General features: G+C 39.4%; 2 protein-coding genes across 4 annotated transcripts in view; one reads left to right on the forward strand and one right to left on the reverse strand.

Annotated features, from left to right (window-relative positions):
* Positions 1-2850, reverse strand: part of SPATA5 (spermatogenesis associated 5) — a 317949-nt gene extending 315099 nt beyond the window's left edge. The window contains 4 exon segments of the mRNA XM_030564244.1: positions 590-714; positions 2723-2779; positions 2782-2811; positions 2814-2850. Coding sequence (XP_030420104.1) covers positions 590-714; positions 2723-2779; positions 2782-2811; positions 2814-2850 — 249 coding nt within the window.
* A 140-nt stretch (positions 2851-2990) lies between these two features.
* Positions 2991-27091, forward strand: NUDT6 (nudix hydrolase 6). 3 transcript variants are annotated; one of them, XM_030564245.1, is made up of 4 exons: positions 2991-3172; positions 5589-5792; positions 21875-21928; positions 26609-27091. In XM_030564245.1, the coding sequence occupies exons 1-4, from the start codon at positions 3004-3006 to the stop codon at positions 26989-26991; spliced, it is 810 nt and encodes a 269-aa protein (XP_030420105.1). In that variant the 5' UTR covers positions 2991-3003; the 3' UTR covers positions 26992-27091. The 3 variants fall into 3 exon arrangements, with proteins under 3 accessions (XP_030420105.1, XP_030420107.1, XP_030420106.1); XM_030564247.1 differs by having other exon boundaries at positions 3117-3243; XM_030564246.1 differs by lacking the exon at positions 2991-3172 and adding an exon at positions 14172-14226 and having other exon boundaries at positions 5758-5792.
* Positions 27092-27155: the final 64 nt, after the last annotated feature.

Consider the following 27155-nt stretch of genomic DNA (forward strand, 5'->3'; position numbering starts at 1 on the left):
TGATGATTAAGAGCTTTTTTTGGTTGTCATTCCCTAGTGAAGGTGAAAAACCCTTCATGCCTTTTGAGTCAAACTCTATGAGGGGATTAAGGATTGTGTTAAAATGAAATGTTCCACAACATTAGCACTGCACTCCTTAGGGCTGAACTAAAATGCTTTCTAAAAATATAAGGCTTAAATTTTGTGAGTGTGTATGTATTAAAACTAAGAGCAGAGTTTTTTCTGTAGATAATGGAAGAGCATTGTCAACAGTCTGGGGTTCATTCCCCTTCACTATTTAAAAAAAATAAATAAAATGGAGTGACTTAATATTCTTGAAAACAATTAATGGCACTAGCTAAATCCAGGCAACGAGCAATCAGAAGTTGTGCATAAATCTCAACACCAAGCTGCAAAAACAGCCTGATGCACAATTCATCTGCTTCTCCATCCTGAAGTATAACACATAACTGCACTAAATGTGTGGAGAACTAGAATTCAAAACTGGAATTTTGAAATCTCCAAACTCATCTCCCACTTGTGACCTAACTCCAATCCACCACTTAGCCAAGCACAAAATTAGCCTAACAGACAGGAAAAGAAATCTCACCTCTTGTTTCCCATCTCTACTGGTAAGCAAGACTGGTCGACCTATGCATATATTTGCTGATTTCATGCTGTTGAGTCCTAGTTGCACAAGGACTCTTCTGTACATTGTAGGAACTTTGTCATCTGCTAAAATATTACAGAAAATATGTCATTCTGTTGTACAATAAGTGAACTTAGTGCTTATAACATGTGCCAACTCAGAGGGACAAGACTGGAAACAAAACTCCTCTGTTCTGACATGAAACAGTTGCATTGTCATTACCCCGCTGGTAAGATTCACTACACAACAAAAACAAGCATGCCTGTTCAGTATCTACACTTATTCAGTTCTAACGCTAGAGAGTGAATCATAATGGTGGGGTTTTGTGGCTTTAGCACATGAGTAATTGGACAGATAGCCACAATTAATTTCAAGGCAGCTTGAGTACGTGTCACCTTTTGACTACCACTCAGATGGAAGAGGTTACAACTCCTCTTTATCTTTCTTGAAAGCCAGTTTCTTCCGGCATTCAGTCTCTATTTTTTTATTTGGGGGAGGGGGCGGGAGAGGAGCAAGGAAGACAGTTCTGTCCTATTCAGCTAGATTTCTGAACAGCTATCAGATTATAACTTTTGGTCACTATAACCTTGCTCCAGATTTGAACCAGTGATACAGAGGAGAAGGTCTGCATGTCCCATTACCAATCCTACAATCTTTCAATATCTAATGTGGTGGACAGGTTGGCAACTGAAAAGAACAACACAACACAGGAGCCGTGTCTCTACGAAAATATTTCTGCAACAGAGCAATATTTTGTTTAAGTACTTGAGTCCACTAATGAATAGTTCATTTAATTGGGAGATGCTGCAGCAGACAGAGGGTAAACACGAACAGAGAACAGTATACTTTCATTCTTAAAGAAGCAATGAGCATGACTTTTTTTTTTTTAATCATTTAACATTACTGCTTTCTTACTTAGTTTTAACTTGGAGAGGAGACTAACAGATTTATTTGGGCATAAGCTTTCGTGGGTAAAAAAAAAAAATCTCACTTCTTCACAGAAGTGAGGTTTTTACCCACGAAAGCTTATGCCCAAATAAATCTATTGGTGTTTAAGGTGCCACCGGACTCCTTGTGTTTTAGTTTTTAACTTTACTTAGTAGTTTCTGTGGAGTTCTTTATGTTTGAATAAATAGGGTTGCATACAGAAAAGACGAAAAAAAAATTCAAAATCCAAACCTTCATTTAATGGTATGGCCAACCTCAGTGGGTGATAGCCTGCTTTCATACAAGCCTTTTAGTATCTGTTTTTACACTGAAGAACAGTTATATGGTTCCAATCCTGCAAATGCTTACACATAAGTCCCATTAAAATCAATGGGAATACTCACATGTGAGAGTATTTGCAAGATTAGGGCCTATATTTATTCCATACTATATACATTGTGCTGCATTGTAGCAAATGTGCCTTTTGGTTCCAGTCCTATCAGATCTATCCAGCATGCCTTTGCATGAGCATATTATCAAACAAGAGCCCTGAAGGGCACCAATGGCTAAATTGCAGCCTTACATTATAACCGCTGTGGTCTTATTTATGTTGCATAATTCACCGGATATATAACACTGTGTATGTTTATTAAACGATCTATAAATACAAACTAATAGTAAATGTTTGTATGCAACTCTGCATTTCAGATGGCACATAACATTTTTGTTTGCTTGCGTGTTTGTTTTTTGAAGAGGATGCTGCTGACTCTAGCAATGTAGCACCAACTTTAAAGAAACAAATTTTTGAATCTGCATGACCCCCTTTCCCCAATACACATAGAGAGAGTTTTACTTGAATTTAAGTCCGTTTAGAATGCTACACAAAGTTGTGCTGATGTCCTGTAACCCAACATGAAAATCGACTGGTCCAGGAAAGTCACAAAACAGGTTAAACAGTTGAAACGGGGAAAGCAAACTGGATTGTTGAAAAACCTCTTTCCCCATAACTATTCTACAGGCTTTAAAGTCTCTTCCCCTAGGCACAGGGGAGGAAGGATTTTGCTGGGGGCAGGTGTGACAAGCAAACTTCTCCCCCCCTGCCCCCGGCACAGCGAGGGAGCCGCAGCCGCTTGTTTGGAGAGACAGCACCTGCAGCTCGCCCCGTACCTTTTTCCAAGAAGTCTGCAGCAGCCAGCGTCAGCAGAGCAGGGGGCCGCTCTGCCGCTCCGGGGGGACGCTGGGAGAGCCGCTCTCAAGGGCAGCCGCCCCCTGCTCTTTCTTTTGGAGGCCGACATGACAGGAGGAACCGGCCCGGCAGCGAGCACGTGCGCAGCCCCTGGAAGTGCTTCCTTATCAGAGTGCAAAGGCCGGCGCCGCCGCCCTAGTCCCCGCCCCGCCTGCCAGCAGCAGCCCTCGGCCCCTGCCCGCTTGCCCCCCGGTGCAGGGCGATGCTGGGGGCCTGGGCGCTGCGCTGGAGTCTCCCTGCACGGCGCGCCCCGAAACGGGGCAAGGCCCCAGCCGGCCCGAGTCCCTCTGTGCGGTCGCCGCGTGGGGAGCTTAGCGAGTCGCAGCCTGGCGGCAGCCGGACTCCAGCCACAGCTGGACAAGTTTGGCGGGGTATCGTGCACCTGGCTCAGCTTCACGCTCCAGACAGCCTGGACCAAGTCACCTTCCAGGATGGCTACAGGGCAAGTGCATTCAGGGCCACGGGGCCCGCGCAGCAGCCTGAAGGGTGCCACGCTGCCTCCGTGGGCACAAGGGGACTGTGCTGGAGGGCACCAGCTAGGGAAGATGAGGTCTTGTGTAAAGAAGTGATTCCCTACCTCTCATTGGGACCAGTAGCAAAACTCCCAGGATTTCCCCAGCCAGGCTCTCTAATCTTTACAGGAGAAAGCAAGAATATCAACATACAGAAACCACACAATAACAACAAACACCACCAGTAACCCTGTACTCACACAAACCTCCTATTGCCTTCACTGGGACTACTTCCTCACTTGGGAGAACGTTGGAAGCACCAGGCCCAAATAAAGTAATTTATCATTATGTGCTTAAATTTGGTATATTGAATACCCCCAACTGAGGTTTATAAAGCACCCAGCAGAGTGTATTTTGCATGGCTTCCTTTATTTCAGTTTGAAACTAATTTTTTTTTTAATTAGATTTAAACATTGCTCTTTGGTATCTGCAATCCAATAGTAGCAGCCTTATGCAATCAGATACCAATTTGAAAGAGTAACTGAGGAATCTGTTTTTATTGTCCAATATAAATGCAGGGGGAGGGGGAAAATACATTAATGATTACAAGTAAGTTGTGTTTTTAAAAAGTTTTAATTCTAAATTGTTAAGGGTACATATCCATTTTGCTTGTCAAATTTTAAGTCATAATGTTCCTTTTCTGAAGCCCATTTTTTAATCCCTTGAAATGGTTGTAATTCCTCCTTGTATACATCTACCTGTCATTCTTTACTCTGAAGAGAAAGCATACTTATATAGCTGGCCTACTAGCGTCCAATCTAATTCTTTCCTCGGGGGATTGCATAATTGTGTAACCTTGGGTTTACAACTGCACAACACAGAATTCAACTTTTAACTTCTATTACTACTGGAGGAAAAAAAAGTGAATTCTGCAAAATGCAGAATCTGCATTATCTATTGTGTAAGCTGTAAGCAAAACATATATAAAGTCCACCAAAACCTACAAACAACAACATATTATAAAACACAATATGGAGAGCCATGTTTAGACAATGATAAAGCTCTCTTGTACTTTAATTTCCAGTGATAGTAGCAAATATCTTGACTGATCAAGAGACTATTCAATTATTTGCACGTTCAAAATGAGTATCCTTACTGCCAGTTGCCATCTTCTTTGGAGATGTGTTTTCATTGTTAGTCTTAATTAAGTAAAGTTTTTTCACAGTTACCCAAAATTGTTATGAGAAGACAGTTATTTGAATTAAAACTTGGATTGTACCTATAGTCAAAGAAGTAACTGCAAATAAGGCAGTTTATTCTTTACTTATTAGTTGCCTCTGTATATATGAGTCTGATCCATCAAAATCTTGAGCCAGCAAAAGGCATGGAATTAACTTTACTACGGGGAGTAGTCCCAATGGAGAAAGGATGGACAACTGGTTAGAGCTCCTTCCTAGGACTTGGAAGACCTGAATTAAAGTCTGTGCTCTGCCATGGACTTTGTGTGCCTCCATGGCAAATCGGTTAGCCTCTCTGTACCTCAGTTCCCCATCTGTAGTATGGGGATAATAGTACTACTCTGCTTCTCAGAGGGGGCTGTGAGAATAATGACATTGGAGATTGTGAGGTGTTCAGATGTTATGGAGATGAGGGCCATGTAAGTATGATGGAAAGTTAAGGCCCATGCCTAAGTGCTTGCAAGATGGAGGCCTGTGTTCTCTGACAAAAATAAGTTACTACTGTTAGCTCTCCAAAGTTAATGCAGCTGTGGAAAAATGAACTAGATTCTATGCTTTATCATTCTTACTCAACAAAATCATCACATAAACCTAATTGGAGAATCTTTTTTTGTTTGTTTTTACTAGTGATCATGTAAGAAGCAGAAAGGACACAGATGAATTTTTAGATCCCAGATGCAATTTGCATGATTGACACTTGAAAGCAAAGTTTTTGATTTGTCAGAGTAAATTGTATGAATAGGAATTGTCAGATTTTCAGTGCCATACTCCCTTTTTGCAATCAGATTTCACCTACATTTTTCACCTGTTATTTGCTCCTGCAATAAATTAGGCCCAGCTTGAAAACCTTTAAAAATCAGGCCCTAAAAGAGAATGAATATGGAATATGCCACAATATAATGTCACAATCACTTTTCTGACTACTGTTGTTACTCCACATTAAGCTCTGCTATGATGGTAAGCAGAACTAAAGAATTTAGTAAAAGGCGGGGAGGGGTGGCCATCAGAGAACAACAGCTTTTATTTCACATTATTTTCTTGATTTGAAAGTATACAATGAGTTTTATGTTATCCTTTTTTTTTTTTTTTTCCCCCAGAGTCTGTCAAGCAATGGAGAGCAGAAGGCAGAATAGCAGTCTGGCTGCACGTTCCTATCCTTCAAAGTAAATTTATAGCCACTGCTGCTTTGGAGGGCTTTACTTTCCACCATGCAGAATCAGACTCATCCACACTGACCCTATGGCTAGGAGAAGGGCACAGCAGGTTACCAGGATATGCCACACATCAGTTAGGAGTGGCAGGTTAGTTCTAAAAACAATTGTATTTATGAAAATCAGTTGATGGTTTAGGACCTGATTCAGCAATAAGTCAGCCAGGCTTCCACCCTACACAAACCTGTAGGACAACTTTGTGAAGTGCAGTCTGTCATTCATGAGTGGCCTATAGAACAAATATATTGTTATGTTGGAATGAAAACAAACTGGTAAGCTGATGTTTCAGTTTTCAGGATCAAAAAAATTGTAAATGGTGTTGTCTAGTGGAATGAGTCCTGAAGCTTTACAGTTTCACCTGTTCTATAGGACTCTATTTAAAAAAACTAAACAAAATCAGGAACTCCGTGGCATTCACCCTGCAAACAGAGAAATGTCCTCTAGGAGAGATGGAATGTTAAGGCTCTAGAACTATAATTAAAAAATGAGAACTAATAAGTATCTTCTTTCAAAAATTAGAAGAAATACAAGGGTCTTTTTAAAGGTATTGTATGTACTGTAAATGTGGACACGGTTCTTGGGTCCATCCAAGTATGCTAAAATACCAGTCATGGTTATAGGACTAGCTGACTCTCTGATCTTGGGGCCGCCCCCTTGGTCTCACGCCTCCTGCCTTTACTTTTCCAGGAGTTGAATCACACAATTCTCCCACTCTTAGTCTAGGTCCTGGCCTATAGCACCCAATGGCTCAAATGTGCTTACTACAGAGCAGCTCCAAATCTGTGTCACCACCAATTTGAGGAGAGTGAGGAGGGGCAAAAATCATCAGTTTTAGGCAATGGTGTACAGGTTAGCTGATCATAGGGTAACCAGACAGCAAATGTGAAAAATCGGGACAGGGAGTGGGGGGTAATAGGATCCTACATAAGAAAGAGATCCCAAAATTGGGATATCTGGTCACCCTAACTGATCACCACATGATTTTGAGAGCCTGTAAACAGTTATATACAAATTCTAGTGAAGAGATACTCATGTGAGATAGAAGATTATATGGTTACGTTTAATTATATTGTAAAAAGAACATCTAACTATAAAGAAACAGTTTTTCTGATGTACATTATAAACACAGCTTTGCAAATTGAGTTGCCAGTCACACATTTTGCAGTGCAAATCAGCAGAGGGCAGCACAGCTGAAAATGCTTAAGATCATCCTTGGTTTTTTTTTCAATGGACATGTTTGAACATGTTTTCCAGAGGTATGAAAACCTCATCATTAAAATATGTGGCATTAAACTAAGGTCAGACAATGCATTCCCTTTGCAAAAGTACAGTATTACTCCTTATGGTTACAATTTACATATTTGAGAAAATAGAAGCAACTGAAAAGGGATTTTCCTGAAGTAGCATTTGCATAACTCAAAATGTAATTTTAAAAAGTCACAGCTTTAAAAACCATCCTGTTTTATATACTACAAAACCAAAATAATGTATATGGAGAATATCTTTTAAATACTAGCATCTGATTGTCTGTTACTGTGAGTGAACATTGTGCCTGTATTTTATACACATAAGAACTAACTTCAAGGGCAGAAGCAATTAAATAGTTCCAGAAATTGTGGCATATTGATTTCAAGCACTGCTGCATAATAATTTAATAAAAAAAATTAACTCTAGGACTATTTATATATATATTTTCTGGTAGTGCTTTTGAATCCAGCAGGTTTCGTTAGGAGTTTTTGATTGAAGGAAAAGATCAGGAAGACATGATAGAATAAATCAGCTGATTATTTAAGTAAAGCAGTAGCAGTGGTATTCTCTTCTATATAAGTTCTTCTATATAGGTGCAGTGGAGGGTTTTCTTTGGATTATATATATTTTTGCGCACACATTCCTATATGTTCATGTTAGAGAAGACAAGGCGAATAAAATGCACTGTGCACTGGGGGTAGAAGTAGAAGGTGGTGAGGTTTTTGGTGATCCTCAGCTCCTGTGGGAGTTCCCCAGTGCCAGATTGGCTCCTGAGAAAGCGGTCTCCTTCACAGATGAGCTCACCCCATACTAGAACATTCCATGGTTCCAGAAAAGCAAAATTGTTGACCACGGTATTCATACTGAAGCTTTAGGGAGTCTTTTAGATACCTTGGGCCCTAGCCATGAAGCATCTTGAAGATAAGAACTGAGACCTTCCACTTGATTCTATATCCTATGGGAAGCCAGTATAGAGAGCACAGAACAGGTCTGATGTGTTTGTGGTAGCCACTGTTGCTGAGGTGACATGCTGCAGCATTATGTACCAGTTGGAGTTTCCAGGTGCTGAAGAGTTCATGCCCAGCTATATTGAATGGTTGTGTAGACTAGCCAAGAGATGACAAAGGTGTGACTAAATGAGGCCAAGTCACTGTTCACCAGGATAGTACAGAGTCACTTAGCCAGCTAGAGATGGGAGAAAGTATTACTCACAAATGCTATCTACTATTGTTAACAGTAGACAAATGGGTGGTATTTCCCCCTGTATATGGATTATGAATTTATTGCATCAATTTGCAGCAATAGGATTTTTAGACATATAACTACTTTTCAACAGAATGGGAAGGTTCTTTCAGTTATTTCCCATATATGTAAAGGCAGGGCTGTCCTTAGGCATACACAGAATTCACAGCTGCGAAGGGCACCACGTAATTTGGGGTAGTAAATTTCATGGTGCCCTAGGCAACTGTATGCGGCGCTGGATCCAGCAGCCAGCCCCATCCTGGCAGCCAGCCCCCCTGCTCCACCCCCACCCTGTTCCCATTTGACCCCTTTCCCCAAGGCCCGTTCTACCCCCAAGCCCCTTCCCCAAGCAACGCAGCCGTGAGATTAGCGGGGATACTGGAGCTGGCAGAAGGGGTCGGGCCCAGCCCTGCACTCACCAGCAGCGGAAGCAGAGCGACCAGGCTACAGCCCGCTCCCAGCTGCATTGCTCAGCTTCCCGCTGCCGCTGCTGGTGAGTGTGGGGACGGGCCTGACCTCTTCCTCCAAGCCCCTTCCCCCAAGCAACAGGGGCTGGGGGAGCCGAGTGTGCTGGGGCCGGGTCGCTATGCTTCCCACTGCCACCAGTGGTGGTGGGGGCGAATCCTGCTGCCCATGCCAGGGCCACTGCTAATCCCCCGTGCTGCCTGGGCCTCCCTGCCCTGCTGCTGCTCCCCACAGCTTCCTGTCCCCCACGGCCCTTAAGCACAGTGCTCCCCAGCAGAGCAGCTGCTCCCCCACATGGCAGGTGCCAGTGCTTGGGCTGTGTAGGACACCACCATAGGTAGGGAAGAGCCTGTGTAAAGGTGATGTTTAAGGTATTCTCAAATACCAAAATGTTGCAGATATCTCCAGGTATTTATAGAAGGTGATGCTTAACTTCCATGAATAGGTGGGAGGGACAGATTCCTTCTCAAATATCCATATAGTTTAATTTGTCATGCAGTATTTAAGGAAAGAAGAACATGTTACAAGCCCAAGAGCACACAAATATAAATTAGATATTCTCTGTTCACAAAGAAATACTATGTAATGAAACCCAAGAAGGTTAGGAGTTAAGGCTATGTATACCTGTACATGACCAAAATCCTGAAACAGATCTAATCTTTCCACCCCTAGTTAGGTACCTACCTGACAATATGAGTATTCTTTTTCATTGTTTCAAATTTGAACTGGTTATGGGAAGAAAGAAAGTACTTGGGTCCTCCTACACCTAGCATAGTCAATTATTTTTGTCAAGGTCCAAAGCTTTTGGTCGAGGTCCAGACTTCAGAGAAAATAATTTAAAAACACAACATGATAATAATAAGTAAATAAAAAGATTTTTTAGGGTCCTTTCAAAAGCATCTGGCGGTCCGCCTATTGACTAGCCCTATCTTACACAATTGAACAGAAGCCACCATCTTGGCCATTGCTATAAAGCAGTGGTTCTCAATCTATTTACCACTGTGGGCTGCATCTGCAGCTCTCTATATGTTGTGTGGGCCACATCCACACAATATATATACTACCTGTATGGCCCTAAGGATGTCACATGGGCCGCAGTTGTATGCTGATTCAGCCACGGGTTAAGAACCAATGCTATAGATGTTTGTGATGAGAACAGCTGCTACAATGACCGTGTGATATTGCAGGAAATGATAACATTAAATAGGTTATGGACTTTCCAAAGCAGTTTTGGGAATTTTAAAAACAGTTTTCCATATCTCAAAATAATTCATATTTCTGTCTGTTAATGTTTATAGCACATGCATTATAGCCATTAAGTGGGCCACAGATGAACCTGGACTCTGAACATCTGTTGCTAGCACAAAGTTAAAACAGTTTTATAAGTGGTTTAGATATCTGCTTTTTGTCCTCTAACAATGCAGAGTTTTTAATTTTTATCATCTCATTCCAAAAGGAGACAAGTGATTGAACAAAATAGCATTCTAATAACTATTGCCTTGGGAGAGGACAGGTTTGAACCTTTCCAGAGAGTCAATGTGGTTCAAAGCATCAGGTCTGAAATACTCTCTAAAGCAGGGTTTCTCAAACAGGGGTCCTTGCTTCTGTAGGGAAAGCCCCTGGCGGGCCGAGCCAGTGTGTTTACCTGCCCCGTCTGCAGGTCCGGCCAATCAACGGCTCCGGGCCAGTGGGAGTTGCTGGAACACACCGGCCCGCCAGGAGCTTTCCCTACAGAAGCGGCGAGCTCTGTTTGAGAAACCCTGCTCTAAAGCCACAGGTCCAAATTCCCGGGCCTGCTATTGATCTCTGATAAAGGAGACCAGAAGCAGACCACCACTAGCATTTTTTCCTATCTTCTTTTTGATTTAATCATTACTTATGACTGGTTCTAGGCACCTCACAGTGCTCAAATTACATTGACAGAAATCTGTTTGTTGGGAGCAGAGGAGGAGAAACAGTTGACCCTTCTTTCTAGTTAAGCGAGACCGCTGTTTGCCATTTCCAGTGGCCATTCTTGGTTTCAGAAAGCCATATGGCTGAGGAGCAGCTTTTCTAGAAAATAACCACTACAACCACAGCGTACATAAAAGTTGATCCCAGCATCTCCTCCCCACCCCCGAACAGGATTCCACACTAACCAATATACAGCTAACTATCTACAGGGAGGGTGAAGGAAGCAGATATGACTAATTCCCTAAAGTATGTCCTTTCACAGAGCTTGACTTCAGGGTTGCTATTTCTTTCTCCTACAAAGAAAACTCCCATTTCTGTATTATGTAGAAAAGGATGTTTCAATCTAACAATTCATTCCTTAATAATTCCCTTATGTTAAAATATTTTCCATAGTAATCTAGATGTATGCATCATCAGAGTGCTAACCGCATAGGCTTCCATCTGCTCAAAATTGATAGAAACAGTTCTTCCTGTAATTATCTATTAATTTTAAATCAGTGCACAAATTGATGTGGAAAATGGCACTGTAGGCTGTACCCACGGTTCTCATTGTGCTCACTAGAGCACGTAAATCTGAAATCTGTCAAAAAGGAGGTTGGGGTAGTAAAATGTCTATTTTAAAAGGGACATCTGTTTTTAAATTGGAATCCTTTCAAGAATGATTACTAGGTATGACAGGATGACTAGACCTGAAAACAGACATAGTTTTAAGAAAAATAAGGAAGAAAGTAACAGGCTAACTGCAAGCACAGAGTACATGCAAGGCTTAATTATTTAGTCAGACCCTTGAACTCATATTTTTTTCCACCAAGTAAAGGTGGCTCTGTGCCATTTGGGGAGCAGTGCTATTTGATAAACAGGTTGACTCCAATACTGCTTGCTGTTTAGAAAGAATTCAGATTATCTAGAGAGACTATAAATGAATATATAAGCAAATTGGTAGAATAGTTTCACCATCAATAGAACCAACCTTGCTGAATTCCAAAATGTGTTTGTTATAAGCAAATGTCATTTCTGCCTGTTTCTTAATCTGAAAGTACCCATATATGCTGAGGAACTCCTGGCCTCCAGGGAGGATTTGATTTAAATCAAATAGATTTAAATCACTAGTTAGGAAAGACTCAACTTAATAATGTATTTCTACATAAAAGTGCATTCTTGTTGGTTGTTATAACATTAATACATATTCTTCACAACTCAAGATAGATGTAGAGCAGGGGTAGGCAACCTATGGCACACGTGCCAAAGGCGGCACATGAGCTGATTTTCAGTGGCACTCACACTGCCTAGGTCCTGGGCCACCAGTCTGGGGGGCTCTGCATTTTAATTCATTTTAAATGAAGCTTCTTAAACATTTTAAAAACTTATTTACTTTACATACAACAATAGTTAGTTATATATTATAGACTTAGAGAAGGAGGACTTCTAAAATGTTAAAATGTGTTACTGGCACGCAAAATCTTAATTAGATAAATGAATATTCAGCACACCACTTCTGAAAGGTTGCCCACCCCTGATGTAGAGGTTCATTTTTAGCAGGTACACCATATACATTTTTAAAGTAATTCTTTTGAAACTTTTCAGATTAGTTTTACAGCTATATCAGAAATGAATGGTTATTTCATTTACCAAATGTAATTGAAGCAGATATTTATGAGGTCATTGGGAGGGTGAACTGTTTCCAGTTCAAAAGGTTAATCATCACTATTTGGAGGATTTTCTTACCATGTATATTAGGAGGGAGAAACCATCAGACAGACATTTAAATGTTTATTTAACTAAAACAACAATGTTATGTATTCTGGAGTTTTTCTTCAACAGCACACATAATAATATTTTAACAAAACAAGTATATGATTTTTGAACTTAGTTAAAACATTCAAGTTTTTTTAAAATCAGGTTCGTTTTGTAAACAAAAATTGTAAGTAAAATAATTAAATGAATTTTAAAAAAATTAAAATCGACTGTGTCAGCCAGATCAACATGATAAACTTAAAATATTGGCTTCTGCAGCTAACTCAGTTATCTTGATCTTCATTTTCCTATTTGTTATAATCTGGAAAAGAAAAAACAACTTTCCTGCTTTTTTAAGTCCCAAACAATTGCTCAATTTGGAATGAATTAGTCCAAGGAGAAAATATTCTTCCTACGTGGCAGAAGCAGCTACTGCTGTAAAAAGGTGAGATGATCACTTCAACAGTCTCTGAATCCAAGTGCTTAAGTGATGCTATCAGTCACTGGTGTGACTTTCTTTAAACAGCAGCAGCAAACATAAATTTCTTGATGGTTCTTATTTCCAAACTGGGTCTCTTTTATGGCTGCTGCCATTATAGGTTTTCCCTCTAGTGGAGAATATGTTAGTTCTCAAATCACTGAAGGCTGCACTCAAAAGACCTCAAGACTTCTGGAATATGCTGCTCAAACTAGTTCCACTTTGCCTCTACTGCCTGTCCCTCCCTCCTCACATTTATCTCCCAGACTTCTTTCTCCTTGTCCAGATCTCTTACACACACACCCAATCTTCTATTCATTGAACTTTTTGAAACTTTGCACTTTTAGAGAGGTAAGGGATTGGACTCTGTGTACACAAATTTGCAGAGGGGACAATAGGGTTGATGTCTTATTTCTCACCTCTTATATATTATTTAATTAAAACATTTTTGCTGAAGACAAATTCCAGTTTGAGAACTGCAAAACTAAGCATCTATGATGGTATATTCTAGACTGAGCACTGAGTCCCATTGGGTAGATAGAAAGATTAACCTAAATAATTTATACATAAGTCATTGGAACCCCTAAGATTGGGTCCCTCATCCATAAACTGTTGGAACTCGTTTACAAAACTTTCTTTAAACAGTATGCGAATATATTGTCTCATACTATAGAATTAGAATTTATAATCCCTATTCCATGATGGATGTATCTTTGAACTATAATGTATCTTAATTAAAACTATCTTAGGTTTTTCCTCAAAAGCATTTTATCAAAAAAGTCTGATTTTAAATAAAAAAAATTCAGTTGATTTTTTATCCACCCTGCTGGCCTCACTGAAATTAGGGAGAGCTTCATCATTTGATCAACAGGGTCAGGCATTCACGAGGATGGTTTTCAGCTGGGGCCTGATTGAAGGCCTACGGAAGTCAATGGAAAGATTCCCATGGACTTAAATGAGATCTCTCTTGAAGAAAGGAAATTACTTCCAAGTATGTTTTGCTAGATTATTGGATAGTTTTCTTGGCCTTGGAACCTTACTAGCCAGTCATTTTACATAAAACTTAAGATTTTTTTTCTTCTACATATGATATCTACATCTTAATTTTGTAAAGCACATTCACCCCATCTTGATAAGTTTTAACTTTTATACCTGTAATTTGAAATACTTTTTTTTCATTCAGCACAATCCAGTTTTTGATGATAAATCGCCTAGACTAAACTTACACTGAGCACTGATGAATCCCTTGAAAGGTTTATCGTGCTTTCTTTTTAGGTCATTCTAAAATTTTATAATACTTTCCAGACATATCTTTCTAAAGTTATCAGAAAATATTGTGTCTCCAATAGGTGCTGCATTGGATGTAGGCACTGGAAAAGTATTGGTTGTACAGACAAAAATAAAGTAAGTTTGTTATATGATTCTAAAATACCAATTAATACTAAATGGGCTTTGAATATTGCATAAAACAAAGACCTTTTAGCTTTCATTTCTGATGTCAGAATAGTGAAAGTTTACTTTTCTCCACTGTATTTTTGAATGCTTAACTATAGACTACTCTTTGTATTTAAAAGGAGTAAAAAAAATTAAACTTTGAAGGCTGCTGTACTGCAGACAGTTCTGTTTTGTTAATTTTAAATGGATAAAATTGAATGAACTAGTATTGTGCCTTAACTCAATATTCTACTACTTGACAAGTACTTGAGGAATGACTATATAAAGGGCTGCACTATAGACTAGCAGCTTGTTCTATGCATATATGTGGCAAACTGCTAATTGTAGTATGACCTGATCATTCTTGGTGTTTTGGAAGGGAAAAAAGCAGTCTAGATGGAATTTTAAAATGCATTGTTGGGATTTTGTGGTTCCCGATAATAACCAAATGAGTCAGATGCCAGGCAGGATCAAGGATCTTTGATACTTCATTCAATTCAGTTCAACAAGACTTTATTCAATGTGCACAAAGGGACAGCCCCTGCTACAAAAACTAGCCAGGGTCCCTCTAACAAGGAGCCCCTCCTGTTGCCATTTTATAGACATGGCAGTTACATAACAAGTTACATAACAAACCTCTAGCCAATCATATGTAACCTTTCCATATATGGATTTGTTTCATCACATGCTTATACTTTTCTTCTCTACTCCACATGTTGAGCTCACCTCCCTCCCCTTGGCCTTTCTAAAATGTTCCTAGGGTGATGAGCCAGAACATGCTTCTTTATGCATACGTTACATTCTAAATCACATTTCTTTAAAATGAACACAAACATACCCTTCAGCACTCTATTGGGCATTTTCAGAGACTTTTTCAAATACAATTTCATTAAGAATTTTAGCACAAACTGCACAAACAGCCAATGGACACAACAGCCGGTCTAGCAAGTTAATGATCATCCAACTACAGATTTGCACAACAGAGCATAATTCCTCTTTATGAAAACATGGAATTTCAGAGACGGAGAAAACCATGCTGAAACATTAAGGCAGCGACAGACTAAAGCAGGAAAATTCTCTTGGCTGATGAACTAACCTGCTTACTCTAACCTGAATGGAATTGTATATTTTCATTTCATCTCTTGTTAAATGGAGGTGGGGGGGGAGGGGAGAGGAGATGGGGAAGCAGAGTCCTGTGAGGTACAGCTGAAATTTTAGACATAACTTCGAAAATCCTGCCTATAACATCTGTTAGTGTCATAGCCCTCATAACTGAACGTATATGTTAGCGATCATATTTACCTTTAAAAGAAAACATGGAGAATGCTGCCTTTTAGAGAAATACCCTGGACTCAATCTAAATAAGACATGGGAAAGGAATACTAGAAAATATTGCTTATAGTTTTATTGTACAGGCCACTCAAAACAAATCAAACATTTGGATATTTACCACTTTAAACATAACACTCAGTTTGATGTTAATTACCTTGTTTGTTACATTTGCATTCTTTAACATCCAGATTACCACTAAGTGACCAAATTGACATTAACTACATTTAAAAAAATTTTTTGTCATTAAATACTCTATCTCAATATAGTTTCATGTCCAATGTATATTGTAAAGCCCCTTTATAACTTACTTTAAAGCAATAATTTGTTTGGCAGAAGCCATTTTAATCAAACTGTTGAGAGGACTGCAGCCAATTTATTTAGTGAATTGTGCCAAGCACTGTGCCAATATAGACAAGTTCACATCTAGCAGCAGCTGCCCCAAAAATAATACTCCTGCCTCATAGGAAGCTGCCTGCCTTCCTAGCTAGTAGATGGATGTAGTGAATATGCTCCTATAAAGGAAAAAATAAGGTAGAGAACACAAAGTGGTCTCAGTAGGTGAAAAAGTTGCCTACTAGTTACAACTCTGTCACTGCTGCCTCAAGGAAACAAGAACCATCTATGGCAGGTACAGCTTGCAGGGGTGCTGAGGCAAGTGAGAGGTGTTATCACATCCAATGAGAGAAGCCGTTAAAAAAGGATGCACACAGTTTCTGCTAAAAAAAGGCACAGACTACCTTTTCATAGAGCTCCTGTTTTTCATCTAGAGCAAATGTTTATCTCTGCACTGCTTAAAGAGAACACAAATATAAATATCTGCCAATATATCATGGAAATGTTTGAAAACTATTCTGTTTAGAGACCACTTTGTAACTTTCAGAAAGAGAGGGGGAAACATTCTTTTGTTAATTTTTAAGATAGATATTTGCATACACAATTTTGTTTCCTATAGGTTCATCGGGCATAGGTGCTTATTTGCCCATCTTAAAATGAGAATCCTCTGAGGCATCAGAAAGTTCCAAGTTACAGTTCTGATATAGAATCGAACATATATTTATTAGTAATTTAGTTTTTACATTAGTCATAACTAGACTGACAGCAGTAGTCCTATGAACTAAAGTGAAACTACTACTGAGTAAAATTATGCATGTGCATAAATTTTTGCAGGATTTGGACCCAAGGGTTTGTCTACTCTAAGAAATAAATTTGGATGAAATTAGGATATGAATTTAAAGAGGAATAGGTTTGTGGGCACACTTATTCAGGAATAAAATTGTCTTATTCCAAGGTAGCTTAATCTACATCCAAGGCAGGTTAAGCTACTAACAAGAACCAGGCACTCTTATTCCTGAGTCCAAGAGGATCGCCCAGGGAGTTAGTCAGGGACACCTCTTTCAGAATACTCCCCATGTAGCTGAGTCTTCAGTGACAGAGTTTTAAAAAAATTAAGGCAAAAGTCCCCAACAAACAAAAATGGGCTAGGGAATAATATTAGAATATACAAATAAGCTATATTTTTCTGAAAATATTCCATTTAAAAAGTTTTCCTCTAGCAATAGCATACCTGTCAAACATTACACTGGTGTATTTCTTTTTCTTCGAAGTGTGCTTAGGGGCAGGGAATGTTTATTGAAAGTACTTGATTGACATTAGACTAAAGCTACAGAACAGTTACAGCACAGGCACTGTCCATGCAAATTCCCCCCATTCACCCACCCTAGAAAATGGGTCTGCTCAGACACCCTCAGCACTCCATTAATAAAGAACCCAAAACACAGAGTAATTCAAGACACACGTACTATTCACCTAAGCAACCTCATGACTATATGATTTTCTTCTTTGTCTTCCCCACCCAATCACTCCCTATATACGCCATATCCTAACTTAAGCACCAGGCTGCAATTGGATCCATGCAGGCCTTTGCAGAATCCCAGTGAAGTCAGAAGGTCTCAGTAAACTCTTTGGGACAGGGATTCTGTTTGTTTGTTTTGTAAAGTGCCAGATGTTATGACATGACATAATTAACAACATGCTTTGACCAGGATAGAGAGACCCATCACTAAGCACATGTGAAGTTAATTAATTTCTCATATACACTTTCATTCTTGGCCTCTCTGCTGAGGCTGCCAAGCATGAGTGTCAGTTCCAGTGATGGTGGTTTTTGTGATATGGAACTGAACTGAGACCACGAAACATCCATCACACAGTAATGGCTTCCAGTCACTACCAAGGTTACCTACACTTAAGCCAGTCATCAAGTGGTTGAAAGGCTCTTATTTCCTTACCAGGCTCCTGAGCCATTTCACCATTTCATGTGCTAAATTCAAGAACAAAACTAATGAAAGTTATTTGTATTTTAGTGAAGGTAGATGTTTTTGTAATTGAATAACCTTTGGAAGTGTAATTCAAATCTCTCCACTGTAACAGCATAGGCTACCTATATTAGGTGGGAGCTATCAGACATTTTCTGCAAATGACAAAATTAGTGTAATTGGATGCATCAGTTTCCATTTTGTCAGTCATTAGATCTAAGCCAGCATCCTACCAGCTACATTTTCCCCATGGTGAAATACCTAGCCATAGATTTGTTCTCAGTAACTAAACTAAGCTTTACTTCATTCACAGCTACATGCAGCAAAGCTAATGAACTTCAATGAAAGTATATACATAGGCAGGCACAATTATACAATATGTTGAATTGCTAATGCCAAGAGTTCAGGGAAGAGAGGCACCACTCTACAGGAAGTAAGTATTACCTTTGTTATTTTATTAGCTGTAAAGCCAAAACTGTAAGGACTTCTGTATAGTGGGGGCCTCCAAGCCCATTTTGAGCAGTTGCCAGTTAATGCATAAATTTGGCATGCAATCTGTATAGATCCAAAACTGGCTCTATACAGACAGAGAAATATTTTCCTAGTCCAGGGGTAGGCAACCTATGGCACGGGTGCCGAAGGCGGCCCCAAGCTGATTTTCAGTGGCACTCACACTGCCCAGTACTGGCCACCAGTCTGGGGGGGCTCTGCATTTTAATTTAATTTAAATGAAGCTTCTTAACATTCTGACCTTATTTACTTTACATACAACAATAGTTTAGTTAATTATAGACTTATAGAGAGACCTTCTAAAAGGTTTAAAATGTATTATTGGCACACAAAACCTTAAATTAAGTGAATAACACTTCTGAAAGATTGGCCCGTCCTAGTCCTTAGAGGGAGCACGCACATGAGCATGTGTGTGTAACAATAAAGAATAACCTGCTTAAATTTAAGAGGACTCAGGAAATCACAAATCTCAAAAAAAAAAAAAAATACCCTATACCTCCTTTATATTTGTGATGGAGGAAAAGAAATTGCTTCCTAAAGTTCTCAAAAAAAAAATTGTACATTTCAAGGTTTGGCTTCCTGCCTCAGCCACCCTTCAATACAAAAAAACTTGAGCTAGTCTTCCTCTCGGAGGCTGCACAAAATATTGCTGCACATGGTGTCAAACCTTGGGACCAAAACAGTCGTTTTCTTCTATCCTTGGCCCAACAAAAGGTAGGGGATTCTATCGGGGCAGAATGTTGAACTTTAAAAAGAGAGGGGTGAACTTCGTATCACTCTACAACTCATTCTCAGGTGACACAACATAGAATTGGCAGAATCCAGGGCCACCTACATCCAGCTGTCTTTGCCAGAATAAGACTGACATGATATGCAACCAGTGAGGAAGAAGAAAAAAATGGAGGAAGCAAGGGGGAAAAACAGTTTTTACAAGGAGCATAACACTAAATATAGGAGCTGAAGTTAATAATGTCCATTTTCATTGAACTAGTCATCTAAAAAAACTAAATTAGATCAAGAAATTGGTTCCCTATGTCAAATAGGGAACATAGCTTTGTAAAGAAAACTCATGCTTCACTAATCTATTGGAATTCCTCTGTGTCAACAAGCACATTTAGAAGGGTGATTTAGCTGAGATAGTGCCCTGGACTTTCACACAGATTTTGATCAGGTCCCGCATCAAAGGCTCTTAAGCAAAGTAGCTTAAAAGATAGGAAATATAGGTAGGACTAATATGGTCAGTTTTCACAGTGGAGAGGTAAATATCGGGGTCCCCCAAGCATCGGTACTGGGACCTATGCTGTTTCAATATTCATAAGTGGTCTGGGAAAATGGGAATAACCAGTGAGGTGCAAAGTTTGCAGCGATACACAATACTCAAGATAGTTAAGTCCAAAGCTGACTAAGTCCAAAGGGCTCTCAAAAAAACTGGGTTACTGGGCAACAGTATGGCAGAGGAAATTCAGTTTGATAAATGCAAAGTAATACACATGGAAAGCATAATCCCAAGTAGACATACAAAATGATGGTCTAAATTAGCTGTTACCACTCAAAAGAGATCTTAGAGTCATCATAGATAATTCTCTGAAAACATCTGCTCAGTGTGCAGCTGCAGTCGAAAAAAGCTAATACAAGTTAGGAACCATTAGGAAAGGAATATATATAAAGCATAAATATAATACATCTGTATAAATCTACGGTGTGCCCACACCTTGAATAGTGGTGCAGTTCTGGTCACCCCATCTCAAAGAAAAGATTAAAATTAGCATCGGAAAAGGTACAGAGAAGAAAGGGCAATGGAACCGCTTCCATAGAGGAGAAAATTAAAAAGACTGGGACGGTTCTGCTTAGAATAGAGACTACTAAGGAAGGCTATGATAGACATCTATAAAATCATGAATGGCATGGAGGGGAAAAAAAGTGTTATTTACCCCTTCACTAACACAAAAACAGGGGGTCACCTATTAAATTAAAATGGTAGCAGACTTAAAAACAAACATAAGGAAGTACTTTACACAGTGCACAGTCAACCTCTGGAACTTATTGCCAGGCCAAAAAGTATAACGGTTAAAAAAATAGACATGTCATGGAGGACCGGTCCAGCAATGGCTGTTCACCAAGATGTTAGGACACAAGCCTAGGCTCTGGGTGTCTCCATCTCACATTGCAGAAGGTGGGATTAGATGACAAGATCACTGAATAATTACTGTCTGTTCATTCTCTGTGTAAGCATCTGCACCAGCCAGGTCAGAAGACAGGATTACAGCAACATGACCCAGTGGTGGCCAGGCTTATGTTCTTAGGGGGGTTTTTTGTTTTTGTTCCCCTGCCCCCTTCCAGAAAAATGAGATTTTCCCAAAGATGACCATGTTATTTAAATAAATTGATATTTTCAAAGTTTGAAAATCAGCTGAGCACATTTATGTGATTATGTGTACTGCATGCTGCGATCTCAAAATAGTTTAAGAGCTCATTGTGTGGTGTCATGAATAAGGACAATTACACAGTTAAAGATTTCCAGGCACAGAAAACAAAATCTGAATACCAGTGGACTTATATGCATTGTCCAATCTACAGTTTTATGATTATCCTAAACTTTTATCCAAGCTTTTAAGGAGAGCCCAGAGAGATGTTTTCCAATATAATCAATGGGAAGTACATAGTTGCTTTGCCCTCCAAGAAAAATACCCTGTTCATCTCCCAGGATAATTTAATTTTTTTCTACGTTAATGTCAGTAGATTGTCCATCTGGTAACATTTTTAACTGCAGTTAGTTTTTTACAAAATGTATAGGCCTAATACAACAGCTGCAGGATCTTGTCCATGTTTATCAGTTGCAGTTACAATGCCAGAGCTGCTAATTTTCAACTGATTCTGTTGAATTTCGATAAATGATTTTGTATAGAGATCACACACACAAAAAGTCTTGATTTTATTTTTCTACTCCATGAAAACAAATGACAAGTTATACTACATGGTTATTACAGACACTAAATCACTTTAAAGCCAGTGCAGTATAGAACAATACTACAATCATAATATCTATTGAAGATTAAATATGTACAGTTTTTAAAAAGCCAAAAAAAACACTGAAGTAGAATACATTAGTGATTAAAGATTATACAGTCTATATCTATAGCAGCTTCTTTCATGTCCAACTACTACTTTTAACTAGTTAACTAGCAGCAACTTTGTCTAATGACTGTTAGACAGTTTATATTTTCAATCAGTAGATGCTCTTCAATATTTCATGTAGACAGGTAACTGTCTGATCACATTAGCAAAAACAGAAGTTCTATTTAAATCTTAACTGATATTATAGAAGTAATTAACATGTCACCACCTTTAGAAACTTCACGTACCTATTAGGGTGATTAGGAATTCTAGAGGAATCATTTTGTCCTTTTGTAATTAGGAGAACAAAACAGATTGTATAACTTGCTAATATTTCTGCTCCATTATAGACTACAAATGCATGGAAATTCCAGGAGGCCTGTCAGACCCAGGTGAAGACATTGGTAAGTCTCTGGACAATGTTTCAAATACATCAGCGGCATAAGCAGTCACAACTCCATTGAAGTCTACTGAGTTGTGCCCTCTGTTAGTTGGCTGATACAGAGGTATTGTAGCCCAAAGTAGTTTTGCAGGATTACTCTTGTGATGGTCAATATCTGTTTAAAATTGATGTCTGGGAGGTGGGATGACTTGATCCTGCATCCTAAGACAGACACTTCAGCAGAGGATACCTGATCCTTCACCGTGTTCAGGGTAAAAAGCCCCTACATTTAACACGTTTTTCTACATTTCACATAGAGCAGTGTTTGATTTTTAGGCTTATTCAACATTGTGTCATATGAACCCAAAGTGTAAGGAAGATGAATATGGCATAGAAATAAATGAATTAAAATACTTGAAGCACAGCCTGAAGCACCAAGTGATTAACTCAGCAATATTCTGAGTAAAAATTCCTGACACACTGTTCCTATCTGTAACATGGGAATAACTACTTCTTCTCCCACACTTGTCTTGGCTGTTTAGATTGGAAGCTCTCTGGGGCAGGAATTGTCTCTTACTATGTAGAAGTACATTGTGCTAGCACAATGAGTCCTTGCTTTCAGCAGGAGACTCTAAGCACTATTGTATTACAAATAGTAATAATTACTCTTAAGGTAAAGGTGAACTGACACTATGAGTTGAGGAAATACTTAACTAATGTGATGTAGATGGTTTGTTAGAACTTCAGCAGTACTGTAGTATTGTTAAAGGGTTACAGGACCAATGAGTTTACAATACAATACAATACAGAAGAAAGAAAGAAAAAGAAAAGATAGGCTGGAGGTTTCTCTTGTGTGTAGGAAACAGTATGTAGGTTTTGGATTAAAAAGTTACCTCCATTGAGCAGCACTACATTCTGCGCTCTTACATTAATAAATTTTTCCTCACAATACTATTTCAGATTTTGAGTATCATCTGCACAATACTGATGAGTAAGATCAGGCAAAAGAGGTTAACTTCATTGCCAGAGTAATATAGAAACAGGGAGAACTGGGAACAGGACCCACATGTGCTGACTCCTAGTCCTGCATCTTAGCCACAAATGTATTTTCTCCCTCAGTGTCCAAGGCCACAACTCTACGGTTAAAATTGTTACAACGGATAGGACATCTCAGCTTTGGGATAGATCCACTTTAGGCACCCAACTCAACATTTTAAATCCTCAAAATCCCTGCTCAGCTGTTACACCCCTGTAGGCACTTAAAATCCCACCACTCAGCATGCATACAGCGGCATGAGGTTCTAAGGAGGGGGGAGATGGGACCATCATCTTTCTTCTCATTGTGGTTGTTGCCTTGTTGCAACAAAGGATTTATGCCCTTAACTCCAGGAGAGGGTTCAAAGAGCAATCAAGAGCAGAGAAGGACTCTTCCTCTGGCCCAGACTCAGGCACCTAGATCCTTTTAAGGGGAAGGACTTAGGCCAGGGTGGGCAACCTGCTAGCTACACGCAGCCCGTCAGGGTAATCCACTGGCAGGCTGCCTGACAGTTTGTTTACATTTGCACGGATGCCCGCAGCTTCCAGTGGCCATGGTTCGCCATTCGTAGCCAATGGAGCTGCAGGAAGCAGTGGCTAGCACTTCCCTGTGGCCCACACCACTTCCCGCAGCTCCCTTTGTCCAGGAATGGCAAACCACAACCCCCGGGGAGCTACAGGTGGCCATGCAAAATGTAAACAAACTGTCTAGTGGCCCGCCAGCAGATTAACCTGACAGCTGCGTGCAGCCGGTTGCCCACCACTGACAGGTTATACCCCTTTCTTGGCATTTCCTACTGGCTACATTAGGCAGCTACCTACTCATCTTGCTGGCTTTTATGGGTCCCATTCTTAGGTGGGAAACACTCCTCATGTCTTGTACAGGGAGAGTGGATGCCTGACTTAGGCACCTGGCCATCTAGTGGAAGCCACAGCCCCACATGTTTAGACGGAGCACTGCAATGCCTAAGTCCCTCTTTGTGTATCTAGCCCTTCAGTCATTATATGCAATTTCATGTACCATTTTAACATATTTCATTTGAACTAATGCTGTTCCTTCAAACATTTATTACAGAACTGAGCTTCAGCTGATGTTGCATGTATAATTGTGTGAAACGTGCTTACATGTCAAACATTTATGTTTGGAGAGGAGTATATAATGCCATGAATATATGCTGTATACTTTGTACCAAAAAGGGAGTCTGGTTAGAGGAGGATTGAAAGGGAAGGGTCCAAGATAGAAAGGGACTTTGGAGGAACCTCTACATTTATTGATAGTCAAAGAATGGCCAGCATGAGCATGGCTGCACTGTAGGAGTGCTGTACCCAGGAGTGCCCGGGACACATCCCTCTATACAACAGGTGAGGCTATAGATGTTGCTAGGGTGACAGCAAATCGGTATCAGAAAAACTGGGAAAAATATGCTCATTAAAGTTCCCCTCATACCCCTATTAAAATATGATGCAGCAAACAGTTTTTATTACTATATTTTAACAGATATAAATTAATGAAACATGAAATATAACAACTTTATTTTTCCTTCATTACATTAAGCCTCAAACATTTAAGGGTCTACCTTTCAAAAATGTAGGAGTGCAGTTACCATGCTTGCAGATCAGTGTTAGTCACATGTACCAGTTTGCACAAGCAGCTAGGGTAGTTATGTGAACAAATTAAGTACTAAATTGTATGCATTTGGGGGCTTGAGCTTCAAATATCGGCAAGCTCCCAAATGCATACAATTTAGTACTTAATTTGCAAAGCTCAAATCTAGACTGAAACTCCTGGTCTAATGATTTTGTCTTACTTAGCATGAGCTCTCTCAGCATCCCTGATTTCTATCCTTTAAGTCCAAAGAGTACTACACAAATACACTGCAGGGAGTTTGCTTCTTTTCTACTTCTGCTTTAACCAAGGAAGACTGGATGAACGTTCCATTAGGACTTCCAGTGATTCCAACCCAGAGGAGCCAGGCGTGGTAATGGATCAGCCTGTCAGTAATCTCTACAATTGTGTCGGAGACATGGAGTCAGAGCGCTTCCGTGCCCCCTCTCCCCTCCCAAGTACTGTGTTGTCAATATTGTAATAAAATGCTCTGCAGACATATTTATATACTAATGCCCCCCTGCCCAGTCCTGCAAACACATGCTCATGTGTCAAGCTTTACTCATGCAACTAGTCCCATTAAATGCAACGCAGTTATTAATGTGCTTAACTTTAAACACACATGGAAGTGTTTGCAGGATCAGGGCCATTACTATATAAATGTTTATTGTCTACAAGAAAGGCTGTTTGAGATTTTGCTTATGGTTTGCTACTGTAAGTCCTGAAATTATTTTCAATGGTTTTAAAATAAATCCAAAATTTTTATCTTCTGTACTTCTGACTTTTCAAGATGGTGGTTTGCAGGCAAGGGAGAATCACTAAAAGTTTTTGTTAAAATGAATGTAGTTCTGTTAAATATAAACCAACATTCTAATTGCTAATTAACTGCAGTAAGTTGCCTTGCAAAATAGCCATGGGCATTTACACCTCAGACAAAACAGAGTCACCCTCTTGCCATGAGGATAAAAAAATAAATCTAGTAATGCTATTTACCCATCCAAAAAAATACTCCACCCAGGTGGGTCTGTAATGTTTTGCAAGGTCTAGGAACAGCTAAATTTTGGCAAATGAGGATATTACAGCCCTCCTGGGATCTTGATTTTGATTGCCGTTCAGAGGTAACTCTAACTTTTGGTTAGTGGGGAGACTGGGTCTAAGTACTGAAAGAGTGAATGAGTTACCCTGCCAGCCATTAGCTGTTTTTAGATCCTGACTCAGCAAAGTTCTTAAAGATGTGCTTAACTTTAAGCACAGGTAGTCCCACTGAGTTTTCAGTAGCACTATGCCTGTGCTCAAGGACATTCCTGGACTTGGGCCCAAGTTAACGGATTTTTTTTCCCTCCATTCCTAGTGATTTTTATAATGAGAAATGTAAGAGGTTTTTATCTCCTCTTGGTCAGTATACAAAAGATTTACATCTGCAAAGTTAATAGGAATTATCTGTATGAATTCCCCATGCATCAATAGATTTCATGGTATGTTAGCAAAATAATATAACTGAAATGTCATTATAGACATTTAAGGCTAAATGTGCAAAAGGGGCGAGGTTCTCCCTCATTCTGTAGGCCAGTTTGTTTGCACACTTTTACATCTGTAAGATAAATTGTGTATTTGTGCTACTAAACTAATTGATTTGCTCCCACAATCGGGTATAGTTGAAAGTGCTCAGATGCAACAGGAAGATCAGCCATTTAAAGTAAACCTAAAAATTTATTAATTAGGATCAAAGAGAATTGAAAATATTTAGGAAATATCTTTAGATAATAGCTGGGTATACTGCATTGGTGCATCAGTTTCAGAGCTACCATACTTGTACAGTATTAAGGAACATTCATCATTTTGTAGGTTATCCACAAGAAAAGCAAAATAGTCCATTGCCATTAGCTTTGTTCAAAGGGCCAAAAACTGAACTTAACTTTAGTGTTGGAATTTATAGCCTCTACAATCTCAAAAAGGTGTTACCATCAGCGATGCTTTATGAGTTGGAAATCTTTCACGATGAACAGTTCTTGAAATGTAGTCTCCTCTTGCATGTACTGTGGAATATTTCTCTCCATCTAGGAAACACAGCAGTTCGAGAGGTTTTTGAAGAGACTGGCATTAAGTCAGAGTTCAAGTCCCTCTTAAGCATAAGGCAGCAACATAGGCACCCCGGAGCCTTTGGGATATCAGATATGTATATCATCTGTCGCCTGCAGCCTTCCTCATTCAACATCAGCTTCTGCCAGCAGGAATGCTTGAGGTGCGAATGGATGGATCTTGAGGAACTTGCCAAGACTAAAGACACTACTCCCATCACCAGCAATGTAGCTAAACTGCTACTTTATGGATACAGAGAAGGGTTTGATAAGATTGATATAACCATGAGAGAATTTCCAGCTGTTTACACAGGCCTATTTTATAAGCTGTACCATAGGGAGCTGCCAGATACTTATAAAACATGACAGAATTCTAATAAGCTTCACATTTCATTAAATTCATAATTTAGAATTGGATTGTTTTAAATTGTGGGCTTACTTGTACCATATTAAAAATATTCCTGGACTTTTTTCTTGCTGGAATTCAATATTTACTTTATTTTCTAGTAAGATATATAGATATAGATATA

This window comes from Gopherus evgoodei, chromosome 5 (genome assembly GCF_007399415.2).
Source record: "Gopherus evgoodei ecotype Sinaloan lineage chromosome 5, rGopEvg1_v1.p, whole genome shotgun sequence".
Classification (NCBI taxonomy): Eukaryota; Metazoa; Chordata; order Testudines; family Testudinidae; genus Gopherus; species Gopherus evgoodei.

What these genes read in the sequence shown, in the direction of transcription:
- NUDT6 (XM_030564245.1), top strand. Translation starts at nt 3,004, where the DNA reads ATGCTGGGGGCCTGGGCGCTGCGCTGGAGTCTCCCTGCACGGCGCGCC. An exon ending in ACATCAGTTAGGAGTGGCAG is followed by an intron (nt 5,793 to 21,874) that starts GTTAGTTCTAAA and finishes GCTCCATTATAG; the next exon opens with ACTACAAATGCATGGAAATT. An exon ending in AGACCCAGGTGAAGACATTG is followed by an intron (nt 21,929 to 26,608) that starts GTAAGTCTCTGG and finishes CTCTCCATCTAG; the next exon opens with GAAACACAGCAGTTCGAGAG.